The sequence below is a fragment of the Mauremys mutica genome, chromosome 10, assembly GCF_020497125.1.
Source record: "Mauremys mutica isolate MM-2020 ecotype Southern chromosome 10, ASM2049712v1, whole genome shotgun sequence".
NCBI lineage: Eukaryota > Metazoa > Chordata > Testudines > Geoemydidae > Mauremys > Mauremys mutica.
Window position 1 is genome coordinate 64583834 of NC_059081.1, and position 25997 is coordinate 64609830.

At 44.3% G+C, this 25997-nt stretch overlaps 1 protein-coding gene across 1 annotated transcript in view; it reads left to right on the forward strand.

Moving 5' to 3' along the window:
* CPS1 (carbamoyl-phosphate synthase 1) overlaps positions 1-25997 on the forward strand; it is a 128850-nt gene that overhangs the window by 50140 nt on the left and 52713 nt on the right. Inside the window, exons 14-21 of the mRNA XM_045031898.1 lie at positions 2514-2703; positions 4390-4547; positions 4892-5020; positions 9001-9145; positions 9510-9720; positions 13676-13874; positions 16681-16857; positions 20915-21033. Of these exons, the coding sequence (XP_044887833.1) occupies positions 2514-2703; positions 4390-4547; positions 4892-5020; positions 9001-9145; positions 9510-9720; positions 13676-13874; positions 16681-16857; positions 20915-21033 (1328 nt within the window). The remainder of the gene's footprint in view (positions 1-2513; positions 2704-4389; positions 4548-4891; positions 5021-9000; positions 9146-9509; positions 9721-13675; positions 13875-16680; positions 16858-20914; positions 21034-25997) is intronic.

Consider the following 25997-nt stretch of genomic DNA (forward strand, 5'->3'; position numbering starts at 1 on the left):
GACAAGCTTCAGAATGGTAAGTGTGCAGTGACATATTATTCCACTCTAGTTGTAATTTACTCAGCATTTGCTTTTTCCTGGAAAATGTGTCCCAGATGCATCTTTACTCACTGTCTGAGAGGAAGTGAGGGTTTTTCTTTCTTCTTTCATAATGTCACTGGATAGTTAGCTCCTGGCAGAGGATCAGAGCATGTTTTTTTCAGCTCAGAGACCCTAAAGATTGATTGTCCCAGTAAGCTAATCAGAGGACCTCTTGGTTGAACTGTCCCAGTGTTGCATTTAGTATTATTACAAATCATCCTCTCAGATTGCTGAATGAAGAGGTACTCGGCCCTCCCAAGAAGGAAAGGACACCTGACATTACGTTCTTCCCAGTGCATGTCAGGAAGTGACCTGGTAAATAGGCTTGGTCCTCACTGGTGTCATAATATATGAGGCAGTTCAAACACCTCTTGGAGCCCCCCACAACACAAAAGTCATTGGAATAAGGCTACTATGTGCAAGTCCCAGGGTTCAGAGTGTGGCCTCCTCCTCCCTCCATGTGCCCCAAACTCCTCTGGGCTGCAAGCAATGGATGTGATGAGGTGAGCCTTGCAAGGAGAAGGGATTAAGTAACATGCCTGGAACTGGTGAAGAGAGTTAGGAGAGTATTGGGTGGAGTTTTCTTTTAAACAGAAGTGGAGGGGAGCCAGCAGGGGTTTCTCCTACCAGGACAGTATAATAGGGGAAGACATCTTGATTCTCCAGGGGCTGGAGTTGTTCTCCTCCTAGAGTTCTCAGGGAGGAGGAAACTGCTCATACTCACCTTCCCAAGACGCTGGTGCAGGCACAGTACACATCAGACCAGCACTGCTGGGGACGCCTACAGCTACAGCCCTGGCAGCATTTCCTGAACCGGCCCTGATTCCATTGCAATTTTTTCTTGCATTGAGGAGTTGCTGACCCTGACATGCCAAGCCCTTGACCATTTTCTTTCTTTATGATCAGTAGCTTTCTATACTATGGTGTCCAGTTTGTCCTGTAAGGGTGACACTCTTCTTCCTTATTCGCCTCCCCTCTAATCCTGTAGAACTGAGCATTCAGACTCCTGTATTGCACGGGTGGCCAACCTGTGGCGGAGCCACATGCGGCTCTTCAGAAGTTAATATGCGGCTCCTTGTATAGGCACCGACTCCGGGGCTGGAGCTACAGGTGCCAACTTTCCAATGTGCCGGGGGGGGGCTCACTGCTAACCCCTGGCTCTGCCCCAGGCCCTGCCCCCACTCCACCCTTCCTGCCCTCTCCCCTGAGCCTGCTGTGCCCTTGTTCCTCCTCCTTCCCCCCCAGAGCCTCCTGCATGCCAGGGAACAGCTGATCGGGAGATGCAGGGAGGGAGGGGGAGGCGCTGATCAGCGGGGCTGCTGGTGGGTGGGAGGCACTGGGAGCAGGGGGCAGGGAACTGTTTGGGGGCTGCTGCCATATTACTGTGGCTCTTTGGCAATGTACATTGGTAAATTCTGGCTCCTTCTCTGGCTCAGGTTGGCCACCCCTGCTATAGTGGGTGTCATTTTTTATAAGAGGTCAGTCAGTGTTAGCACTACAGTCCATCAAAATTCAGGGCCACCATCCCTCTGCTTCCCAATACGACCTTCTCTCTGCAGCCATGATATATTCTGAGCCCGCCTCTGGCCTACAGGTATTATAGACGCACTGGGCTGAATTCTACTATCATTGATACTGGTGTAACTCTGTTGGCTTCTCTGTTACCTACTTATAATGTTTCCAGAGGAAGGGGAAGGGTGATCTTCTACTAAAGGGACTGGACTGGAACTCAGGAAATCTGGTTTCAGTTCCCACCTCTGCCTCCCAAACATCCCGGGTGCCTGACCCTGTTGATGTCAGTGGCAAAACTCTCCTTGTCAATGAGGCCAGGATTTTACCCTTAAACTTTTCTGTGCCTCAGTTCCCCATCTGTAATGTGGGGATGAAAATGCTTCTTTTCTACCCCTCTTTGTCTGGTCTATTTAGATTGGATGCTCGCTGGGGCAGGATTCTCTTGCTAGATGCATATTCCAAGGGAAAACGGAGCCCCGGGTTTGGTTCGGGCCTCCAGGCACTGCTGTAAAACAAATAATAATAAAGAACTTTCTTCAAGTGTTTCTAGCTGTGCAGAAAGAGGCACTGGGCCAATGTGGTAATTCCAGCAACTGTAAAGATTTGCAGTGGTGCAAATGAGAACAGAAATGTATTGCACTGTTGCTCTCTTTGGAAGAACGTGTGGTAACACGTACGGGAAGTTCCTTCTTGTAGTGTCCTGGGGAGGTACAAAGAACTGAAAAATATTGAGGTACCGTGATCAGCCACCTGGTGTTGGGCTGTTCAGCCAGAGAAGACACTATTTTCAGTTACTGGCATGGTACCTAGTTACTTGTTAAGATCTTCATTCATAGTTGTTGTGTTTCTAGTATCTCTGTGGGTTTACCTCTCAGTATACAGTACATTTTAAAACTTTAATGTTGATTTTCATTTCTCAGGAAGAAAATGTGAAGACTGTCCTGATGAACCCTAATATTGCCTCAGTCCAGACCAATGAGGTTGGCTTAAAGCAGGCCGACACGGTCTACTTCCTCCCCATCACCCCACAGTTTGTCACAGAGGTCATCAAAGCAGAAAGGCCAGATGGGTTAATTCTGGGCATGGGTGGCCAGACAGCTCTCAACTGCGGTAAGTACTGTGGAATTGTAGCTGAATTAATCTCTTGAGCCCCACATCCGTCACCTTTATACCTGGCTCTGCCTGATCAAAACTATAGGAATCTCAGCCAGAACATTTCATTCACTTACAAATGTATATAAGCAGAGATATTAGCCTAATGGACCGATATAAGTATGAATTTAATTGTACCTATTGATTATGACTTGTAGTGGCTATCTTTTATAGTTATCAGTTATACAGATGTTTCATACCAATAGTGTTTTGCAAGTGCAGCTTATAAATCTTGGTTTGGACAACAGATTTGGGGCGTGTTCTGTACCTAAACATTAAGATGAAGATTGAAAAGGGAAGCTAGAGGGATAGTGGTGCTTTGTTTAGCTTAGCATGGCAGCACCAACTGGCACTGCTCCATTTAGGATGAGAGATGGCTCCAAACCACAAAATTCAGATCTAGATGCAGCTTTCATAGATTTTTAAAGCCTACAGGGATTACTGTGATCATCTAGTCTGACCTCCTGTGTAACACAGGCCAAAGCACCTTACCCCATAATCTCTGCACCAAGCCCGTCATCTTCTGATGGAAGATATCTTTTAGAAAGATATCCAGTCTTGATTTAAAGTGAGAGGGAATCCACCACATTCCATTCTAATGCTTCAAAGTATGTGTGTGTCCAAATTCAAGGTTTTGGTCCTAAGTAGTATAAAAGAAAATTGCATTTGCAAAATCCAGACTGGATCTGGCTGCAGAGTGTGGCTGTCCCCAAGGTTTGCAGGTATTTGAATCTGTGTGCTGTTGTATTTAGGAATTTCCTTAGTTAACATTATGCCACTTTTAATAGAAAACAACGTTTAAAATGGAAACATTTAGCTCTGACCTGAAACTTGTCAAATTAAATGTCAATGTTCATATTTATTTTATCACAGTATTTCCAAAAAGGGTGGTAATTTAGGATTTCCCATCATTCCATCCTGTTACAGTAGATGTGGAAAGAGAAACCCACACTGTCTTTACACATTTAAGCTTTATCACTACCTAATGGCTCTTTAGGATTGCCATTCTTTGGATCATTTAGAATTACACAGGGTTTCGCACTTGAGACTGCACTCCGTGGAACATCCCTTCATCGACAGGGATGTGGTTAAGATTGTCTAACAGGACTTGTCTGTCTCTCACTTTAGTGATCTTTCGATTTCAAGGGCTAGATTCCCTTCTAGAATCTTCGGAACGACATGGGGCTTGTTTTCCATTGCCCTACACCTTGTGTAGTCATCTACACCTGGGCAAAGTGGGTGTGAAATGTTTCCAAATAAAAATGACAGTGCTTTCTTACATCCTTCATGTGCAGCCATACATGTTTACACAAGGCAGCAGAGAATCAAGACTTATCTGTTTGACTATGCCACTGGCCTGCTTGCTCCTCTGCTCAGAATCTCCTTCAGGTACCTGTGGCCCCAATTCAGGAAAGTATCCCTATTCTAGATGACACTTAATCAAACGCTTAAACTGAGTCACATGCTTAAGTGCTTTCCTGAATGTATTGGTTTTGGTACTGAATTTTGACAGTTCGAATTGAGAAACTACGTCGGTGGGGACCATGCATGGACCCAGCTAGCTAGCTGCAAAGCCAGATTCCCCATTCGCTTTCCTCTCTGTACGGCGTGGGTGCTCCGATTCTAACTCCAGTCTTTCCACAGGAGTGGAGCTGTTCAGACGAGGCGTTTTGAAGGAGTATGGAGTGAAGGTCCTGGGGACGTCCGTCGAAGCCATCATGGCCACTGAGGACAGGCAACTGTTTTCTGACAAGCTGACTGAGATTAATGAGAAGATCGCTCCCAGCTTTGCCGTGGAATCGGTAAATGCGAGGCGCTCGGAGATGCAAGGCTGCCACACTTGGCTTTATTATTCTTTAAACAGCTGAAACCAAATTCATACCTGGTGTAAATCCATTGAAGTCAATGGAGATGTACCAAGTAGGGATCTGGTGCATTGGAAGTCGGTAGGGATGCCCAGATGTATTTGAGGGCAAAATTTAGCTCCTGGAGTCACACACAACAAAGGCATAATTCTTTTCTCTTGTCTAATTTGGGGAAGTGCCTTATTGATGGGTTTCCCAGTAAATGATATAACCTGATGTGTAGACTTGAATCAGCTTAGTCCTTGTCATTTTATTTGACATTTATTTCTGTCTGTTTTAAGATTGAAGATGCTTTGAACGCAGCAGAAAAGATCGGCTACCCAGTCATGATACGCTCTGCCTATGCTCTGGGTGGACTAGGGTCAGGTATATGTCCTGACAAAGAGAGACTGCTGGATCTTGGGACCAAGGTATGTATGCAGTTGATAGCTATAGGGATCTATCTTGCCATCTGATTTAATATATTCTTGTAATAGTCACAGATTAGTCTAGTTCTACATACTTTATCTTACTGTTAAAACATTATCTTGATGTCCTCTAAGGTTCAGTCTTCATAATACTTGCCATTGACTTGGGTATTGTGAATGATTAAATAACATTGTTCACGGCTGTTAAATTCTGCCAGAAATGACTCATAATTTGAGCAAATGTTTCAGCAGTTTTGGTCAAAAAGCAATATAATGGCCTCTTTTCTCCTGCTCTCAGGAGCTAATGTCACAAGGAAGATGCAGAGAAAGTAAAAGCCCTAAAAAAGGCACTAAAAAGCTTAGCTATAACTAAGGACCAGGAATAGAGAGAGACTGGCAGGGTTAGGCCATTCGTGTATTTGGTTCTTAAGGGTGAAATTTGTGCGGTGCCAGAATCCTATGAGGAACCTGCCTTTCAGCTTTTGTACTCACTAGCGCGGGACAAAAATTGCCAATTATTTTTCTACAGGAAATGTAGCATTTTTTAAAAATTTCCCATGAAAACAAACCAGAAGGCAGAAAAGGTAGATAACATTTTTCAGTTTGGGGTTAAAATGTTGCAGTTTTGAAAGCCTGGGTTTTTTATTTTCCATGGAAAAACAGGAAAACAATTTATAATGAAAATTTTCATTTGGTTTAAAAAGCTTTTTTTTAGTTTTAAAAAAAATCTTCATTTTTTTATGCAGTCAGCTTTACTAATATTTTCGAACATTTTTTTTAAAAACAGTTTAAAATTTACTCTCTAAAAAGTATTTTTGCCTGCCAAGACCCAAATGTTGGAACCTCAGTATTAACATCTAGGACAAACACTTGGAATCCTAACAAAGATAAATATAGATCAAAGACCCGTTAGTTTAACAGGAGGTGAGATTCACTTGTAAAACCAGTACTTTTCTATCGATGATTTCAGTCCCATGTTTCATGTGCTCTGATGGGGATAATTAACTAGATTAAAACATGGAGCAGCACAAGTAAGACTCTGGCTCAAAGGTTAGATTTGTGATTAGAGCAAAGAGCAGCACAGTGTAGGCAGTCCTGAAGTCAACAAAATCCAGTAGGCCCCAGGTTAGAATATCCTGCACAGCGGGGCCCGATACTTAGCTGGTGCACATGGTATAGCTAGGGTGGCCAACTTTCTACTCGCACAAAACCAAACACTCTTGCCCCGCCCCCTGCCCTGCCCCTTCTCTGAGGCCCCGCCCTACTCACTCCATCCCCCCTCCCTCTGTCGCTTGCTCTCCCCCACCCTCACTCACTCGCTCATTTTCACTGGGCTGGGGGCTGGGGTCGGGGCGGGTGTGCTCCAGCTGTGGGTGTGGGTTCTGGGGTGGGGCTACAGATGAGGTGTTTGGGGTGCAGAAGGGTGCCCTGGGATGGGGCTGAGGGGTTCGGAGGGTAGGAGGGAGATCAGGGGCAGGGAGGGGGTGTGGGGTGCGGGCTCCAGGGGGGAGTTTGGGTGCAGGAAGGGGATCAGAGTGGGGGCAGGGGGCTGGGGCACGGGAGGGGGTCAGGGGTTCAGGCTCTGGGTGGCACGTACCTCAGGCGGCTCCCAGAAGCAGCAGCATTTCCCCCCTCCAGCTCCTACATGGAGGTGTGGCTGCCCCATCCGCAGGTGCCACCCCCACAGCTCCCATTGGCCACGGTTCCCAGCCAGCCAGTGTGTGCTACGGAGCCAGTGCTTGGGATGGAGGCAGCGCACGGAGCCTCCTGGCTGCCCCTATGCCTAGGAGACAGAGTGGGGACATGCTGCTGCTTCCAGGAGCCACGTGGAGCCAGGAAGCCTGCCTTAGCCCAGCTGTGCTGCCACCCGGACTTTTAATGGCCCAGGCAGTGGTGCTGACCGGAACCGCCAGGGTCCCTTTTCAACGGGGCGTTCCAGTCAAAAACCGGACGCCTGGCAACCCTAGGTATAACTTCATTGAAATCAGTGGGCCTCTGCCCATTTACAACAGTGGAGGATCTGGCCTTGTGTTCCTTGTAGTTTGATTCGATACAATGCACTGATGCTCCTCACTGAACTGCTGTTTTTATGAGGCCAGGGGCCGTGGAGAAAAAGCCAGCATGAGTAGGCATAGCTCCTTTTTTCTTAGTTAAGCAGAATGTGCTAACGCTTTCCTTACCCATCAGACTGATTAGAGCAAAGAGAATAGCAGGTAGATTACTAATATCGCACATGTCCATGATGACAAATTAACATTTCATCAGAATGGGTTAAAAATATTTAGTAGAAAAAAGTAAATTCACTCAGAGATACAAGCATTTCATGTTTCCTTTTGGACTTCAGTGTGTTTAAATTATATTCGCCAACAACAAAATCCAACCATCCCTACCAAAACAAGACACACCACTCCACACACTTCCCCTTCTGGGAGAGGATGAGAGAACAAACACCACATGACAGATGTGTAATCATATTGTTTAATTCACTATTGGAAGGCTCTCAGATACTATGGGGATGAGTGTGGAATTAAAAACCTATATAGAATAGAATAGAAAAGGCAGAGGAATTGCTGTTGGAAAGGAGGGAGTGCGAGGTTGTAAACACTCGACCAAGGAAAACAATTCTTTATATCATACTCTCTTATTTTCATTCCCTTCAATATTTGCAAATTTTTAGTTACATTGCCCTTAAGACTCCTTTTCCCAGTGCAAACAAGTCTAATTTTATTCAGTTCTTGTTTGTCTGTGATTCTGTGCAAGGGAATTCCATTGATGCAAATAAGAGTTTTTATGTGAAAATGGATGATTAATATTAATCTACATTACAGTAGTGCCTGCAAGCTTGGCGCCCCATGGTATTTGATGCTGGAGGACAACAGTGGCTGTCAAAGGCCCAGATCCTCTGCTACTGAAGTCAATGGGAGCTTTGCCATTGATGCCCATGGGCACAGCGTGAGGCCTTAAGGCCCTATCCCAAGATATAAACATGTTATAACATAGTTGGCATTCATCATGTTACATGTAGTAGACATGGCCTAAGTGTCACGAACTGAGACATGGGTGGTGATGCCTAGTGGTTGGAGCAGGAGCTAGGCTGATGGGTTTAAGAGCAAGTTTGCTGACTTCCTCGTCCTATCAGGCAGCCCTACTGTGGCTCAGCTGTGTTCATAGGTTACCATGACACTAAGTAATTTAAGTTTTGGCTGCAAAATTAAGGGCAAAAAGGAGGCCGAGGAAAGGATGGTCTGATAATGTGTGTGTTATTTTCTATATTCCACGTGAGATTTAACTAACCCCTTGTATAATAAATATTAATGTCAATGTATCCATTTGGATTATACTCATTTACCAGCTTAGGAATGTTTTCCGGGTTAGTTTTAGAATAATTCATAACTCTTGCTTCTGATCAGTAGGTCACAGTAATTAGTGGTGTGATTAGTTAATAGTGTTGTTAATTCAGCAGTGTGTCCAAGCACCCATTGCTTAGTCACCTATTTAATCTTACATAGAGAAGTCGTCCTACTGAAGTCAGTGGGGCTACTCGCATATATAAAATTAAGTGCAGAACCTAATTTTTTTATTTAAATTTATATTTCTCATTTCTGTTGCTAAGCCAAATGTCCTCATTTCTTTTGTATCTGATCACATTGTTTTCCATGCCATTTAAATGAGGCCAATGCAAAATAAAAGTTACAGGGCAATTGTCCCATAATAATTAATATCTAGCTCTTACATAGTGCTTTTCATCAGTAGGTCTCAAAGTTCTTTACAAAGGAGGCCAGTAGCATTATCTCCATTTTATAGATGTGGAAACTGAGGCACAGAGGGTGGAAATAATTTGCCCAGAGTCACTCAGTGGTGGCAGAGCCTTAAATACAGGAATGCGTCCAGTTCCGTTATGCATGCTTAATAAAAATGTATTTCTTCCTTTGTATCCACCTGCTGTCTGTCCTCCCTAATTGATTCTTCAACCTGCTCCCCAGGCATTTGCAGTGACCAACCAAATTCTAGTGGAGAGGTCTGTTGTAGGCTGGAAGGAGATAGAGTATGAAGTCGTGAGAGATGCATCTGATAACTGTATCACCGTCTGTAATATGGAAAATGTTGATGCTATGGGAGTTCATACCGGTAGGTTCTTTACAGATTACAGTGTGGTTTACTGTAGATTGCGTTTAGATCAGCATGTTCATAGAATGTCTTTCTGCCAACTATAGTTGATACACTTACCTGGCCAATGAGAGATAGGATGTAGAATACTTATCAGAGCTAAGTACTACCAGATATGATGGAACACACTTTTCAATACCTAAGCCCATCCCTATTGTCTCTTATTTCACACGGTAGCACAGGCTGTCCCTTGCCTTGAAATGTCCCAAAACAGGCATCTTCCATAGCACCTGGTGTTCAAAACTTGTAAGATGCAGTAGGTTAGCAGAGACATGACCAGAATTTATCGCCATCAAACTATTGTGGTTTTCCTTCCGGCAAACAGGAGATTCCATTGTAGTGGCTCCCAGCCAGACACTGTCCAACGAGGAATTTCAGATGCTGAGGGAAAGTGCCATTAAGGTCGTCCGACACTTGGGCATCGTGGGGGAATGCAACATCCAGTATGCCCTGCATCCTACCTCCCTGGAGTACTGCATCATTGAGGTCAATGCCAGGCTCTCCAGAAGCTCTGCCTTGGCATCCAAGGCCACAGGGTAAGGCAGGAAAGAAAATCTGGGGCAGGGAAAGGAGTTGGGGAAAGGGGTCGGGAGCGTAGACACATGGTATTACAAATGGAAAACCTCTCAGGAGGGGAACCTAGTTCCTGGTTTTAGAGAGTATATTCCCTGGCATCTGTACGTTGGCTGCAAATCATCTCTGGAACCCTAAGGACTTGGTTATTAATGAGCTCTCTGCCAGATTGAATCAAATGGTATTGCTAGCTGCCTTTGTTTTGTTGGCTAATCATAACCTAATCGAGATAATGATGGTCAAATCTGCCTGGTTAAAATTGGCTTCTTAATTGTACTCTGCGGATGCTGTTGAGAAGTGCAAATTAGTCCTTAATTTACAGTTCTCAACAACTCTTGCAGTTGTTGAAGCCCTGTAGCAAATTGGAGACAGACAGCGAAAACTGACAGCAAGCATTTGGTTGATTTCATTGTGTTAGCTGACTCTTCGGGGACACAAATCCATTTTTGTCTTGTGTTGCAGTAAATATATATATATACTGTAACTCCTCACTTAACGTTGTAGTTATGTTCCTGAAAAATGTGACTTTAAGCGAAACGATGTTAAGAGAATCCAGTTTCCCCAAGAATTAATGTAAATGAGGGGGTTAGGTTCCAGGGAATTTTTTTTCACCAGACAAAAGACTATATATATATATATATATATACACACACACACAGAGTATACATTTTAAACAAACAATTTAATACTGGTACGCAGGGATGAGTATTGTGAAGCTTGGTTGAGGTGGAGAAGTCAGAGGGTGGGATATTTTCCAGGGAATGCCTCACTGCTAAATGATGAACTAGCAATTGGCTGAGCCCTCAAGGGTTAACTCTCACAGTCTACAAGGCAGCAGGAATGGAGGGAGGGGAGAGAGCATTGCAGACAGAGACAGAGACACACACTGTGTGTGTGAGAGAGAGATGAGCATTTCCCCTTTAAGGACACTGCCTTGTTAATTAGATCAGCTTGCTGAGACCGCAGCTGCTGCTGCCAGCAAGCTCCCTCTGTCCTGAGCCCTGTCGTATGTCCCCTTGCTCTATGGAAGATAGGGTAAGCGGGGTGCAGGAGCAGGGGGGAGGGGGACACCCTGATATTAGCCCCCCTCTTCCTTCCCTCCCTCCCGCACAGCAAGCAGGAGTCTTGGGGAGCAGCTCCAAGGCAGAGGGAAGGAGCAGCACATGGCAGTGTGGGGAGGGACAGCTGCAATTGCTAGCCTGCTGGGCAGCTGCTGCACAGGGAACTTAGGAGAGTGAGGAGCTGATGGGGGGCTGCCGGTCCACCCTGGTTCCAAGCCCCCACCAGCCAGCTGCAACGGGCTGCTCTTCCTGCAAGCAGTGGACAGGCGGCTGCCAAATGACGTTATAAGGGAGCATTGCACAACTTTAAACGAGCATGTTCCCTAATTGATCAGCAAGGTAACAACGTTAACCGGGACAACTTTAAGTGAGGAGTTACTGTATATATAAAATAGTAGCATGGCGTACATAGAACAAAGAAAGCTTTGCAACAAGGGATCTACCATTGCAATCCTGAAAGGTGTTGTGTACCCACATCTCCTGTTGCTTCAGTGGGAGTTGAGTGCACCCCGCATTCCTAAAATATGAACCATCATTTGATTCTCCAAAAATAATAATAATAATAATAAAAAATACCACCAGCTTGTAAAATGTTCCACCAGCTTTAGAACCATACTCTGGAAATTCCAGACCTGGCTGGGTCACAAATCAAAATGGGTTTGGTGTTTAGATCTTGGTCCCCATTTGGCTACATGGTAAAAGCACTGCAGAATTGGGCTTTTCCCTAAGAACAATGCTGTGTGGATCGAGATTGGTTGGACGATGCTTTTCAAGCTAACGAGGACCTCTGCATTTTGTACAAATATTATAAGAAAGTGAGAAAGGACTGTTCCTTCAGGGTGGTGTTCGGGAGAAGGCTACAAAATCCCAGTTTGGATTTTTGCCTATGGGTATCTGTGAAGTGCTTAAAGTCAGATAGCTAAAGAATTCTTTCAGTCTGCTAGCTTGAGAGCATGCATTAGTTCCTTTGTTGGTGAAAGAGTGAATGGTTTTGTGACGTGTATGGGAAAGAGGTACTTGGACTGGAAACTCTCCAGGGTGGGGACTGTCTTTTTGTTATATGCTTGTATAGCACCTATTACAATGGTGCCCTAGTTGCTAACTGCAATATAAATAATAATAATGGCCTGACGGGGTTTGCTGTCAATTACCGTCTATGAACGAACACATGCCAACCCATATTGAATTATTAGCATTTCCAGCTGCTCTGCAGTTATCATTGTTGGCTGTTTTGGTGGTGATTCCAAGTAGGCAGTTCTTAAAGATGAGAACAGTCCTGTTATAATGGAATAAACTAACCTCTACCCCAGCCAATGAGGCTTTCTCAATCAAATGAAAGTTGTGCAAGATGACGTTCTTAGCAAACGTTAGGGCAAAAGGAAATCCTGCTGGATGATTTATAATCACTTGACTTCTCAAACAGGATTATATAAATTTTGCTGCTCAGTTATCACCACACCCTTTGTTGCTTTGGGGCTGATTTTTGCCCCCATTTAGACCTGTCCAATCTCACTAATTTCAACCCCTTGAAAGCCCATGTTAACTGATGGGAGAATTTAGCTCTGAATTTAAAGGTACCTTTGGGGCTTTTAACAAATACATTAATCCTGCTGACTCATCCAGTCCAGCAATGTTCCCCAGCAGACTGGGGCAATCATCTGTTACCTAAAAAGACTAAAATCTGCTTTTTGCTTTCATTTGCTAAGTGGATGTTACTAAGTCGGTTTTCCTTCTGCACTGGAGTCACTCAGGCTGCAAGAACACCATGTGCTACTCCAACAAGCACCAGAGCTGGCTGGAAAATGACTGCAAAGGCTATTCTAGCTCCTTTCAAACAAGGCTCATCTGTACTGAGCATAAATATTTGGCCTCTAGTACATGCAGCTGAACACTAGTCCCAGCACTGATTCACTGCAATCCAACCACTGATCTAAGGTGTTCAATTGCCCTTATTTGCTGAAATAAGATGGATTCTCACGGTAGGTTATGCTACTATGTTTAAAGGACACTCGTTCATCCCTGTTGTAAAGTCTCTGCTTTCCCATAGCACTCACTCTCTGTGTCTCTCCCTCCTCCTCCTTTCCCTCTTGAGCGGCCTAGCTGCAGTGAAACACCAAACTTTTCAGGTGTTGCAAGGATTCCACGGAGGATAGTCAATTTACCAGCTTTTAATGATTGTCCAGCCCATGTTCCAACCTAAGTCGCTCAGTGCTACACTTACTTGTATAAGCACGTACCTATAGTATAACCCCCCACCCAGATGAGGGCTTTTCATTCCCTCCCCAGGCAGAAGTAAACCCTTCTGTTGTTGTTAATTGTTGGTGTTAGAGTAGCACCTAGAGGATCAGGATCAGGCCTGATGGAGCTAGATGTGTACAGACACATAGTAAAATGTAGGCCATGCTCAGAGAGCTTACACACTAAAGACACAAGACAGACAAAGGGTGGGAGACAGGAAATATTATTATCATCCAATTTTACAGAGGGGGAACTGGGGCACGGAGGGTTTAAGTGGTGTGCTTAAGGTCATGCAGGCAGTCTGTGGCAGAGCCAGGAACTGACCTCGATCTCCTGAGTCCCAATCCGGTGCCTGAGCCACAGACCATCTTTCCTCCTTAATAGCTGATTCCTACTCCAGAGCTCTGTACATGACCCTTATGACCTACATGCTGTAGCCAAGCTTCTTGCTGCTCTCCAGTGAGCTGCACTCACATACCACGTGCCAGGAGTGGAGCGCCATCCCTACAGAATGCAGTTACTATTTTTACTAAAGCAGCTTCAGAGGGTTATAGATTTCCTTGCCCTTTACAGTACCAACCATGATACTAAAAACGCCTCCCTCCCTCATCTCTGCCAGGTACCCATTAGCATTTATTGCTGCCAAAATCGCCCTGGGGATCCCCTTGCCGGAGATCAAGAATGTAGTATCAGGAAAAACCTCTGCCTGCTTTGAGCCCAGCCTGGATTACATGGTCGCCAAGATACCTCGCTGGGACCTGGACCGCTTTCAGGGCACCTCTAGCCAGATTGGCAGCTCCATGAAGAGCGTGGGAGAGGTGAGTGTGGGGAAATTCTCTCCATTTCCTTTCCATCGCCTGTGAAATTTAACATTTCTCCCTTGCCTGCTCTCTGGATGCTGGTTCTTTATAGTCTGCCAGCCAAACAAATGCTAAGGAGGATTTAGAACCTCAAGGGCCGCTCTTCTAAAAACAGATACTAGTTCTGCACTCGCAATTTGGTTCCAGTTATCAACTGCAGTTACAAAAGTGTTGTGTGTATTTGTGGTTGAACATGACAGCATGTTGATATCAATTAACAAGGTTTTGCCCACTAATCACCGAGTTAGCTGTCTAACAGTTAGCATTCATTCACTGGGTCTTCAGAGTCTTTTGAATGCAAAATTAGAGACCAAATTGGGACATTTTTAATGTCTGTTTCATGATCTCCATGCTGGGTGGTTGTCCAGAAGGTCGACTGAGGATCAATGAACTAAATAGAAATAGATTAAGAACAGAGAGAAGAAATCACCCTAAACTGAAAGCAAACTTGTCCTGAACCTCAAACTGCCTTTGGTTTGTAAAAGTTTTATTACTACTTATTGGTCAATACTTGTTCACTTTCACCTTCCTCGACATTTTCTGGTTTCCTGTGGAAATGCCATTGGGGTGTTCTTAGCGTGGCTGTAGAAAATTTGTTTTCCAAATATGTGCAGCCTGGCTTTTCAGCCCCAGTTAATCCAGAGGGTGTGGATAAACATCTGATCTTTTGAGATCTTATTCAAATCACCTGAGCTGTATCCATTACTCTTTTCAGTTAGAATGATTTGGGACTGTAAAGGCCATTTTAGGCAATAGCATGGTAGGCCTCTCTTGAGATTCGTAGATTCCAAGGTCAGAAGGGACCACTACATAACACAGGCCATAGGACTTTCTTGAATTAATTCCTACTTCAGGTCCAATAGTTGTGTTTGAACAAGAGCATTTCTTTGCTGAAAACATCCACTCTGAAAGATTTAAAGATTTCCAGTGATGGGGAATCCACTACAACCTTTTGGAAGCTGTTCCAATAGTCAATCACCTTCACTGTTAAAAACATGCACCTTCTTTCTAGCCTGATCCTGCACCTGAAAACAGAACACAGCACCTGATGCCCTCTTGAAAGGGTCAAATTGCTTTGTCTTAAACAGTTGGTTTCCCCCTCCGAATAGATAGGATAGGCCTTCGGAAATGAGGAACAAAACAGCGTGAGTTTTAAAATCTGAATTGAAGACTGGTTGGAGTAATGGTGACATCTTCAGCTAATTTTTCAAGAGGAATGAAATGAAGCAAAATGGGTAAATTATCCATTTAATTAGCTAATTACTCATCAGTTATCCAAAGCAAAATAATTAATTGTGTACTTTTGTTGTCTGTCTTTTTTCCCCCCTAATGTTTTTCAAGTAGCTCCCTCACTAAATTATTTTGACAAGTGAGGCCTTACAAACACCCACTCCTCCTCGCTCAGAGAGCACACCCTTAGCACGGTGGGAAGGATTAATTAGAGCTCTAATGGAAAGGCTTGCCAGGGTGATTGTATTTTTAATAATGTGTGGTGCAGTAGGGCCCTGCAAATATTTATGGTGTTAATGCCCCGTGACTTCATGTTATACATGCGCTTTGCACATTTTACCCCAGCTAATAAAGGGTTATATTCCGGAGTGTCCCACCGTATGAATACTGAACTGCATTATGACTTGGACTATCCACATGTATGGGGGAATAAGGGAGCATAAGACCCCCCCCTCTTATTCTCCTGCACAGACTATCTGAACCTTGTTCAAACCAGCAGACAGTGGATGTGGGGGAGGAATGGGGAATAGATAGAGCTTTGGCTTCATACTCCCTGGCCAGCATAGGGTGTGCTGAGTTGAGATGGTACAGAGAATATTGCAATTTACTGTTGATACAGACAAACAGGAAATTACCAGCCCCCAGAGCAGAGGAGCTGTTCCTCAAAGAGACCCCTCTCAATCAGAATGTCTCCCGTGACTGCTCCTGGCATAGTACAGCTTAAGTCCCCTCCCTAGGCCTGTGCCGGTAACCAGACTCCAGACCAGTGTGATTTTTGTTAGTTGAACTGTCTAGCCTCAGCCTGACTGTTGGTGAGCTGTGTTGTGACAGGCGGAAGGCTCGGAACAGGGCAGCTGTGTGAAAGGGGCGAAAGTTTTCCCATGACACTTTTGCCCCATTTCATTTCAGATTATTTTTGTGCCCTTTTAAGATTTTGCTTTCTGGTGAAATATAGATGTGAACATTGGAATGAGTTGCAAAGTTTCCATGCAGAACGGGCTCACTGGAACGTAGGAATAGGAGTGTTTTTAGGTGAAATAACCATTGAACAGAAACATACTATGGTAGTTACTTAAGGTTTGATGCGGGCTTGATGGCAGAGGTGTAGTCTTCTGCCTTTGCCCACTTCTAAGGCTTAAAATTCCCTCTGCCCTATGAGGTTCTTCTAGTCTTAGAGGATTCTCCCTTATTATAAAACAGGTGGATTTTGAAAGCTCTGAGATAGTAATCTTCCTTTGAGTCAGTTAGAATATCAGGGTTGGAAGGGACCTCAGGAGGTCATCTAGTCCAACCCCCTGCTTAAAGCAGGACCAATCCCCAGACAGATTTTTGCCCCAGATCCCTAAATGGCCCCCTTAAGGACTGAGCTCATAACCCTGGGTTTAGCAGGCCAATGCTCAAACCACTGAGCTATCTCTCCCCCCGCAACATGTTCCCATAGTCTTTAATCTTACCTAATAAGCATCGCTGCCATCTGAACAACTGAGGGGGGCAACATCTCAGCACATTAACATGAGCGCTTTCTTTGTTACAGGTCATGGCTATCGGGCGCACCTTTGAGGAGTGTTTCCAGAAGGCCCTGAGAATGTGCCACCCGTCTGTGGATGGCTTCACATCACGTCTCCCAATGAATAAAGAGTGGCCGGCCAACTTAGATCTCCAGAAAGAACTGGCTGACCCCTCCAGCATTCGAGTCTATGCAATGGCCAAGGTAATGAAGGACGCAGAGGCTATGGGCTCTATCCTGTTGACTATAGTTACCAGACTGTGTTGGTTGAGGTAATAGAGTGGAATATTCTTTAACCCCTCGTCCCTTTTTCCTCTTTGTGCACCTCAGACATAAGGGGATGATGTTGTGTTTCCATCTCTGAATCAAGGTACAAAGATTCTCTTTCCCCCCATAATTTCCTCTTCATTATCTTGGGATGCAAATAACTCTTTCTCTGCTGGTCCTCATGACACCTGCTGTACTCGAGTCTTCCATTAACCTGTCACTTAAATTACTGTAATTTTAGACTATCCCTGTTACATTAAACAGCAGGAACATTATACCACCATGTCCTGGGCAACATATTCAGCAGGCAAACGGTTAATGTTGGTTGACAACTGGAGCACTTTTTCGTTAGCTTGCTTCTGTAAGACGATCATTTGCTAAATGGTGGGCAATGTTTGGCCCTTATTTATGCTGGCACAAGTGACAGCAGAGTTTGGGCAGTTCTGCAAACTCACATTAGTATATACAAAGAAAATTAAAAATGATCCTTTTGACATCTGAAACCAAGGGTGATACGAAAATAGCTAGCTGCAGTCAATCTGAGTAGTCTCTTTTGAGGATCTTCATGCTACTCTGTGACCATATCTTGCAACCAAGGATTAAAATTAAATCATAATTAAATCAGCTCAGTTGTCCAGAACTTCCTGTTAACTGATATAGGGTTAAATTTGTACACTGACAGTTCTTGCAAATATCTACAGCCTTTGGTTGGAGGGTAATGGCAGGCTAGTAGTTAAGGTGCTAGTCTGGGACTTGAAATCTGAGTGCTCTGCTACAAGGTGCTTTTTGTGAGTGTGGGAGCCTCTGTTCCTCACCTGTAAAATGAGAATAATATTCCTTCCTTTTGCCCACACTGTTAAGGTTTCCTCCCCCACTCTGCACTTTAGGGTACAGATGTGGGGACCTGCATGGACCCTTCTAAGCTTAATTCCCAGCTTAGACCTGGTAACACTGTCACCAGCCAGAGATCAGTGTCTGGCACGCTTTCTGTTTCCCCAAAACCTTCCCTGAAGAACACAGATCCGAATCCCTTAGATCTTAACACAAGGAGAAATTAACCATCCCCCCCTCCTTTTCCCCGAGACTTTCCCCTCCCTGGGTTGCCTTGAGAGGCTTCACACAGATCCAAAACTCCTTGGATCTTAAAACAAAGAGGAATTAACCATCCCCCCTCCTTTTTGGTGAGTTCAGACCCAATTCCCTGGATCTTAAAACAAAGAAAAATCAATCAGGTTCTTAAAAGGAAAGCTTTTAATTAAAGAAAAAGAAAAGGTAAAAATTATCTCTGTAAAATCAGGATGGAAAATGCATTACAGGGTACTTAGATTTATATAGCCAGAGAAACCCCCTCTAGCCTCAGGTTCAAAGTTACAGCAAACAGAGGTAAAAATCCTTCCAGCAAAAGAAACATTTACAGGTTGAGAAAACAAACATAAGACTAACACGCCTTCCTGACTAGGTACTTACAAATTTGAAACATGAGACTGATTCAGAAAGATTTGGAGAGCCCAGATTGACGTCTGGTCCCTCTCAGTCCCGAGAACGAACAACCCCCAAAACAAAGAACACAAAACAAAGACTTCCCTCCACCAAGATTTGAAAGTATCTTGTCCCCTTATTGGTCCTCTGGTCAGGTATCAGCCAGGTTTACTGAGCTTCTTAACACTTTACAGGTAAAAGAGACATTAACCCTTAACTATCTGTTTATGACACACACTTCATCTTGTCTATTTAGATTGTAAATTCTTTGGGACAGAGATTCTCTTTTACCAGGCATATGTACAGTGCCTAGCATAACAGAGCCTCAATGTCTGTCAGTGCCTCTAAGACGCCAATGCAGTACATGTAATAATTATTGGATATTTTCAGTCTCCACCATGACTCTTGGCTAGCTGAGGTTGTACTGCATTTGCTGCTGATTTCCATTCAATTCTCCCTCTTATAAACCTTGTATAAATTTCCAAGAAGGCTGATGGAGACACAATATTCTTTCTTTCTTTCTTTCTTTCTTTCTTTCTTTCTTTCTTTCTTTCTTTCTTTCTTTCTTTCTTTCTTTCTTTCTTCTCCTGCTTTTAGGACATTTGAACTTAGTCTACAACAGCGGAAATAAGAAAATAACTTCTAGAGATGTCCCAAAGTTTTTCTGTGGGCCATTCCCCAGGGCCTTTCATTTACATGTTTGCAAAGGGAGATGATCTTGGAAGTAAGGCCACTATTCTGATTTGGTATCATTGTATTTGCGCTTTGTGCAGGTGTAAATGACACTGCAGGGTGCAAAGCAATGAGGAATCAGGCAGGTTGCTTCAGACTTGGATAAGGCCTGTACTATAGAGACAAATTAACAGGTGGTTTTAAGCTGGGGAGGCACATATATTTACAAGCACAAAACACCCTTCAGCACCGGTGCTTGTGTTGGCTACAGTTTTCTCTTTGATTTGAGTGGCAAGATCTTTCCTGACTGCCCTTACAGGAGCCACAGGAGCCATTTAGAAAGGTAAGGCCCAAGTTAGGGATGGGCACATGACGATGGGGATGGGGCAAAATGTCAGTTTTCCTTTTGACCGTTGTCTGAACAAGGAACAGTTAAGCCTTTAATTCCCCACTTGCCCTCCACAGAAACTCCTTGGTCTAACATGGAGCACGGATTCACCCCCGTCAATAACTGAGTGAGGCCCGTGTTTTGGGTTTTAAAATTTCAGCTTGCTTGACTCAGTTTAAGGTAACTCAGACAGCTGGGATCGATTGGATCAGAAATCCCTAACCAGCTCTCTGACATCTAAACGGCCAGGCGCTAGTTGTTGTTACCACTGAGCTCTGTTTGAGTCAAGGCTCATCAGATGCCTTCTCTGTCTCCCCCCCCCACATGTCAAGGTTTTTCACTGTTTGTTGCGGGTGATGACTACGATGCCTGTTGTGTCGGAAAAGGCGAGAGCTCAGACGCCCTTCACAGCTATTGCCTTTTACCGCGTTCTTCTACTATAGTCAAAAACCACAGGAGAGATGCGAAACCCAATGAAACTCCTGACTGGGCCACGATCATATACAGTGTCAACCAGTCTTGGCACTAGGCTGTGGCCCTCATAAATGAGAGGTATCTGGAGCAGATGATAAGAGAAGATTACTAAGATGATGTGGCCCATTTGTGAAATGGTCACATGGAAATGGGCTTTATTAAAAAAAAATTAAAGTATAAGAGAAAAAAGAGTTCAGTATTTAGCCACATCATAATAATAACTATTAATATCTACCTCTTATACCTGTACTTTATTTACATGTGGGGATATTTAAAAAAAATACTGTATCCTGTACTACATTGCCTTTGGGATGATAGAGTGGGTTTCCTTTTTACCCAGTGAATATGGATGGTTTGCTAAAAATAAATTAAAAAAACCAAAACCTCATAATTAAGCATGTTCAGGAAAGTTTGAAGCCTGCATTACCCTGAGAATGAGAAAGAACCAGAGTGGTGTCACGGCTGCAAAGTTTGGTTCTAGATGTGAACTTTTCCATAGTTCAGGGGTATTTCAGATCCAGGATTTCTGAGTCAATCTATCTTTAAAGTATAAATCAGAGTCCATTTCAAAAGTAACCAGTTTCTCAACCATTGAAAACCTAAACCTTTCTTTGATCACATTTGCTTCTAGCAGACCACAGGACTATGGAATGTACAGGACCTTGGTAATAAGAGTTAGAGATGAGAAGTCAGCAGCAGGGGGTAAGCATACTAGAGAGAGAGAGAGAGAGAGGGAGATCATGAAGCATACACAGCATATGAAGTTACAGCAGGTGTCCACCAGCATCAGTCCCTATTGAAGTCAATTGGAGTTTGGGCAGAGACTTTCACTGGGAGCCAAATTCTGCACTCCTTGCTCAGACAAAAGTCTTGCTGACGTTAATAGGAGATGAGGAATAATTACTACACATTTCCAGGCAAATCGGATACTTATGACATGTTTGTTAAAGTGTCTGGTTTACTATCTCCTCTCTTTGGCAGGCCTTGCACGACGGTGTCCCCGTGGATGATATTCACAAACTCACAGCCATTGACAGATGGTTCATCTATAAGATGCGGGATATTGTGAACATGGAGAAAAGCCTGAAGGAACTCAGCAGGTAGGGAAATCAAACAGCTTTCTCTAAGGATACAGCCTTTTTGCTTCACATCACATAGCTGGGAAACTGGCTGCAGGCTTGTGCAAGGCCGAAAAGTGACTGTCAGTCCTCATTGCAGCCTGAGTTATCTTAAACCCTAATGCATTGCACTAAGTGGCTACCTCCATCCATGTAGCAGCAACTGCACTGAAGAGCGCTGCTCTAGAAGTAAAGGCATCTTGTCCATCTCAGCTGATCTTAAGGGTTCTAGAAATCCCACTGGATTAGAAAGTCCTTGATGTAGTTTCAAAGCTAGGATATGCTAACCCTCCCCCCAAATGTGAGATCCGAGACTGCATTTGCATAGCTAGGGTATGCTTAACCTTTCAGCTAATACTCTCAATAGATTCTCCCTGGCTTTTTACACCTGAGAGCCAAACACAGTGCGTTTCTGACTGGTTGATTGCTTTCTAAGCTGTCTGCCTTGCTTCCCACATGCTATTCCTCCTCAGTTTAGAACAGCTATAATTTCGAACACATTTAAATATAAATCTTCTGGTTTTTTAAAGTGACCATATAAAATGAACCACAATAGATAGCAGTAAATCGAAGCTCCAGGCTGTATATCAGTCTCTGCCTTTTGCTGACTGCAGCTTTCTCTTCATGGTTTACAAGGCCAGCTGAGTTATTATTGTCTGCTCTGTTGCCTGCATTTTGGATACATGTTGCATTACTGCAATTGAACCACATGAGGGCACCAGAAACTTATAGTACACAGCACTTGTAGCAAGAGACTGGGCAGAAACATACAAGACGTTTGTTATGAAATATGCTTTCACCTCCCGTGAGTTCTGCTTCTTTGACAAGCTGTACATTTTTAATTGAGTAGTTTTTGTTTCCCCCCAGAAAGTGAGTTGGGATTCTAGCTAAGCAGAAATAAAGGCACAGAGAGGAGAATGCCTGTGGAAGGATACCTATAAAACTCTATTATTACCCAGCATGTGTAATTCCTCTCTAACTTCCATGTCATGTTTCATTTGTGTGCTGGTTTCATTTAAAAAATCTCATGCATATAAAGTTACTGTGTTTACACAGAACCAATTTGTTTTCCCCACTGTTTCTCGGGATATAATTGTAATTAGAATACTCTGGAATTATATATTCAGGATCTCAAAGCACTGTCCAGAGGATGGTCATACCCTCCCGTGGTGTAAATTGACATCACTCCATTAAAGTAAAGGGAGCTGAACTGATTTCTGTTAGCTGAAGATCTGGCCTATTAGTTAATTAAATCTCACAGTGCCTCTGTGGGATAGGTACATTAATGTTATTGCACCCATGATATAGATGGATTAGCTGAGGCACATAGTCAAATGACCTTCCCAAGATCATAGAGGGAGTTTAGTGGCAGAACTACAATGGAAAGTGTTACTGACTTCCAGGTTGGTGTGTTAACCACTAGAACACACTCTCCATCCTCCTCCCTTTCAGCCATTATTGGATGACAGCTGGCTCAGCTGTTGCATGCAAGCAAGAGCCTTCTCCTAGTCAGTGCTCAGGTCTTTCATGTGTGTATTCACCGGAGCTATTTGCTTTATTTTTCATTCTGCTGTAAGATTCAGTGTTTGCAAATTGGACATAATTGGTTTTAGAGGGAATAATGACAACCCAGAAAAATGACGGCATGGGTTATTACAAGCACAGCTGCATTAGCAAGCGCTGTGTTTATGCAAACATGACTCTCTCTACATGGATATTCTGATATACACATACATATTGTGAGTGTGTATAATACATTATAATATCCAGACCTTTCAGTTGATCCTTATCTTTCTATAATGGTCCAAACCAAAACCCAGATGAGTTCATCATCATCATCATGATCATCACAATAACAACAACAATGCCCAGCTCTTATCTAGTGCTTTCCATCAGTAGTTCTCAAACACTTTACAAAGGAGGGCAGTATTATTATCCCCATGATACAGATGGGGAAACTGAGCAGTGGAGTGACTTGCCCAAGGTCACCCAGCAGGGCAGTGGCAGAGCCAGGAATAGAATGAGTCACAATCCAGTGCTCTATCCACTGAACCTTAGATGTGGATTCACAGCCAAACTTTGTGGCTCTGGATAGCCTGTAATCTGCATGTTCCTAAAGACACACAGAAAGGGAGGTTAGTGTTTTACACACAAGTATATTGCTATACTATATTACCCCAGTCCTCATGTCTGAGTGAGATGAACTCAGCGCAGGACCTAAGAGAACGGTAAAGACAGTTTTATGTCACCTTTGAGCTTCCTTAGGCCAGCCACAGACAGGTTCAGCTCTCCTGCTTCCCACCACCCGTGCAAGTTAGAGCAGTCTCATGCCAGCCAGTAGTTGCCAAAGCATAGCAGTCATCTGTCCATGCCCTCTTCCCACCCCCAACACCAGCCATGCTCCATACACCAGGGTCTGCAAGGGGAAGATACTATAGGGATTCCCTCTTGCTGGGGAAATCCTCAGACGTCCAGATCCATTGGCTCGCCAAGTGGTGCAGTGGGGCTGAGGACATGCACACAGAGACAGGGAATGAGAGGATACATACCCAAGGATGGTGAAATAATGTCTTGTAACATGTTAGATATGGCAGAATAACTGAGCATGACTTGCTTTTGAGAAGCAAGAAACCCCTTTCCAGGTGGGGATGATATAAACATGAATCATGTGACCGAGGAAATTGCAGCGCTCTGTAGTATGGCAAAGAAAGGGAGGCAGGTGTTAGCCTGAGCGCTGATCCATTATGCTAAGCAGCACTTCCCTTTAGAACTCAGTAATACGGGTCTCTTCATGTTGCACTTCCATTGCTGAGGTACAGTGTCTAGGCACCCTCTCTTCCCCTTCCTTATTTCTCGTATCATGCCCCTTGCTTCCCATAAGGCTTGCACGGTTGGCTTGGCTTGAGAAGCATCCAAAGCGGAGGGGATGGTGAAGAGCAGGCAGAGGGAGCTCTGCCTACCCAATGTTTTCAGGGGTTCGCAGGCTGAACCACCACACACCAAAACCAAGGGGGAGAGGAGGAAAAGGAAAGGAAGTGGGTGTTCGCTGCTGTGTGTCCCCATCCCTACCCAACTTCCAGTGCCCCCACCGTCCTGTCTACCTTGCCTTATCCACGTGCACCTTACACTCTGTCTCCCTCATTACCCTCCTGTCTTAGCCCTGCACAGGTGCTTTCACCTGATCTGCCACGGCCATTACGTCTCCATTTGCCTCCTTTGTTTCCCTGGCACACTTTTCCCCAGTCCTCTAAGCATCTGCCCTTCCCCTCCCCTGTTTCTACTGTAGGTGTCGCTCATTGCCATTCACGCCCCTACATTATTAGCCAGACAACCAGTAACTGAGCTGCAGAGCACGTGACTGGCCTGCTCCTGCAGGTCACACATCAGTACACAGCCTCACACTTCTTGCCATAAACGGGAAGCACCACACGGAATTGGTAATGGATCAATGCAGTTTAAGACCTTTGGATCAATCCTCATGGGCCAGATTCTCCATGGTGTCCATTAGCATAGCCCCACTGACTTCAATACATCTAAGCTGATTGGCCCCCATCCTCCGCTGGTATAAATGTCCCAAGGAACCAAACAGATTGACTGGGGAGGTGGGAGAGCGAAACCAAAGAAAGCAACCTGTGAAAAGGGTCTATCCTGGTGCATTATGCTGAAGACATGCAGGAGCTGGGTCTGTACAGAGCCTTTATGTCAGCTGGGACCCCTAGGTGCCTCCGGGGTACAGCTAATCAACAATCACGTTAGTGATTCATTGTAAATGATCGTTTACTGTGCGTCACTATGGAGCCAGCAAAGGTCGTCACCTTTGGTAGAGTGTTTATGTCACGAGCCCAGTCGTGGAATTGTTCTGAGTGGTTCCGATTGGAGAAATGGAGAGCACACAGCTTGGTTTTCAAAGCCCATGTTGAGTTTTCAGGCCTGGCCCTTAGAAAAATCCAACTGTGTATGTTTGTAAGAATCCTTTGCTCCCCTGTTGCTCTGTCCAAGTCATTGTGGGCTCCATTTAATAGGAACAGCATATGCCAAATGCTATTAACTGTAGCTATGATGGCAGCTCGGGGTGAAATTTTCAGAAGCACCTAAAGGACGTGGGAGCCCAAGCCCCTTTGAAAGTCAACAGGACTCATGCTTCTAAATTATTTAAACTCCTCTGAAAATCCCATTCTGGTTACCTAGCTGCTTGATCAGTGCCTGCAATTAATTGTACACAACCTTACTTGTGAGCCCAAAATGGGGGGAGGGGGCGGATTTGAAAATCAGATCCATCGCATCCTGAGTCACATTCTCAGCTGGCGTATAGCAGCGTAGCGTACACCTGCCGAGGATCTGGCTCTCTATCAGTACCAACAGACTACTTATATTGTCTGATGAATTTTTTTTTCAGAACTGTAAAAGACTTTGAAAGGGACACTGGTAGGTCAGCAACCACCTGTTTAAATCAGCTGCTGTGTCTGAGTTATTAATCAGTAGAAAGAGGTGATGATTTTCTCATGGCAATTTCCTGGGAACTGTTCCCCATTTCATTGTGGGTAGTTTCGCAGCTCTGAGGAATTTCATGGCGCTGATATCGTTGGTTTGAAATATGACCTTCCCTCTCCCCTTTTTTTCATTTGAAATGTCAGAGTCATGACGTTTCGCGTGAAAGTGACAATGGTGTTTTGTGTCTGTGCGGTGTTGGAGCAGAGAAGGGGTGTGTTGTACCTGGGTAGCCATGCAAGACTGATTCTTACAGGAGCTGGTGTATTTTCTAGGTCGTTATTTTCTATAGCATTTTATTATAATATTGGTATTCCAGTAGAGCCTCCCTGGGCCCACCCAAGTTGAAACAGGAATTAATTCAGGGAAGTTCTATGGCCTGTGTTGTACAGGAGGTCAGACTAGATGATTGGATTGGTCCCATCCCGACACAGAATCTGTGAAAAGATTGGGACCCC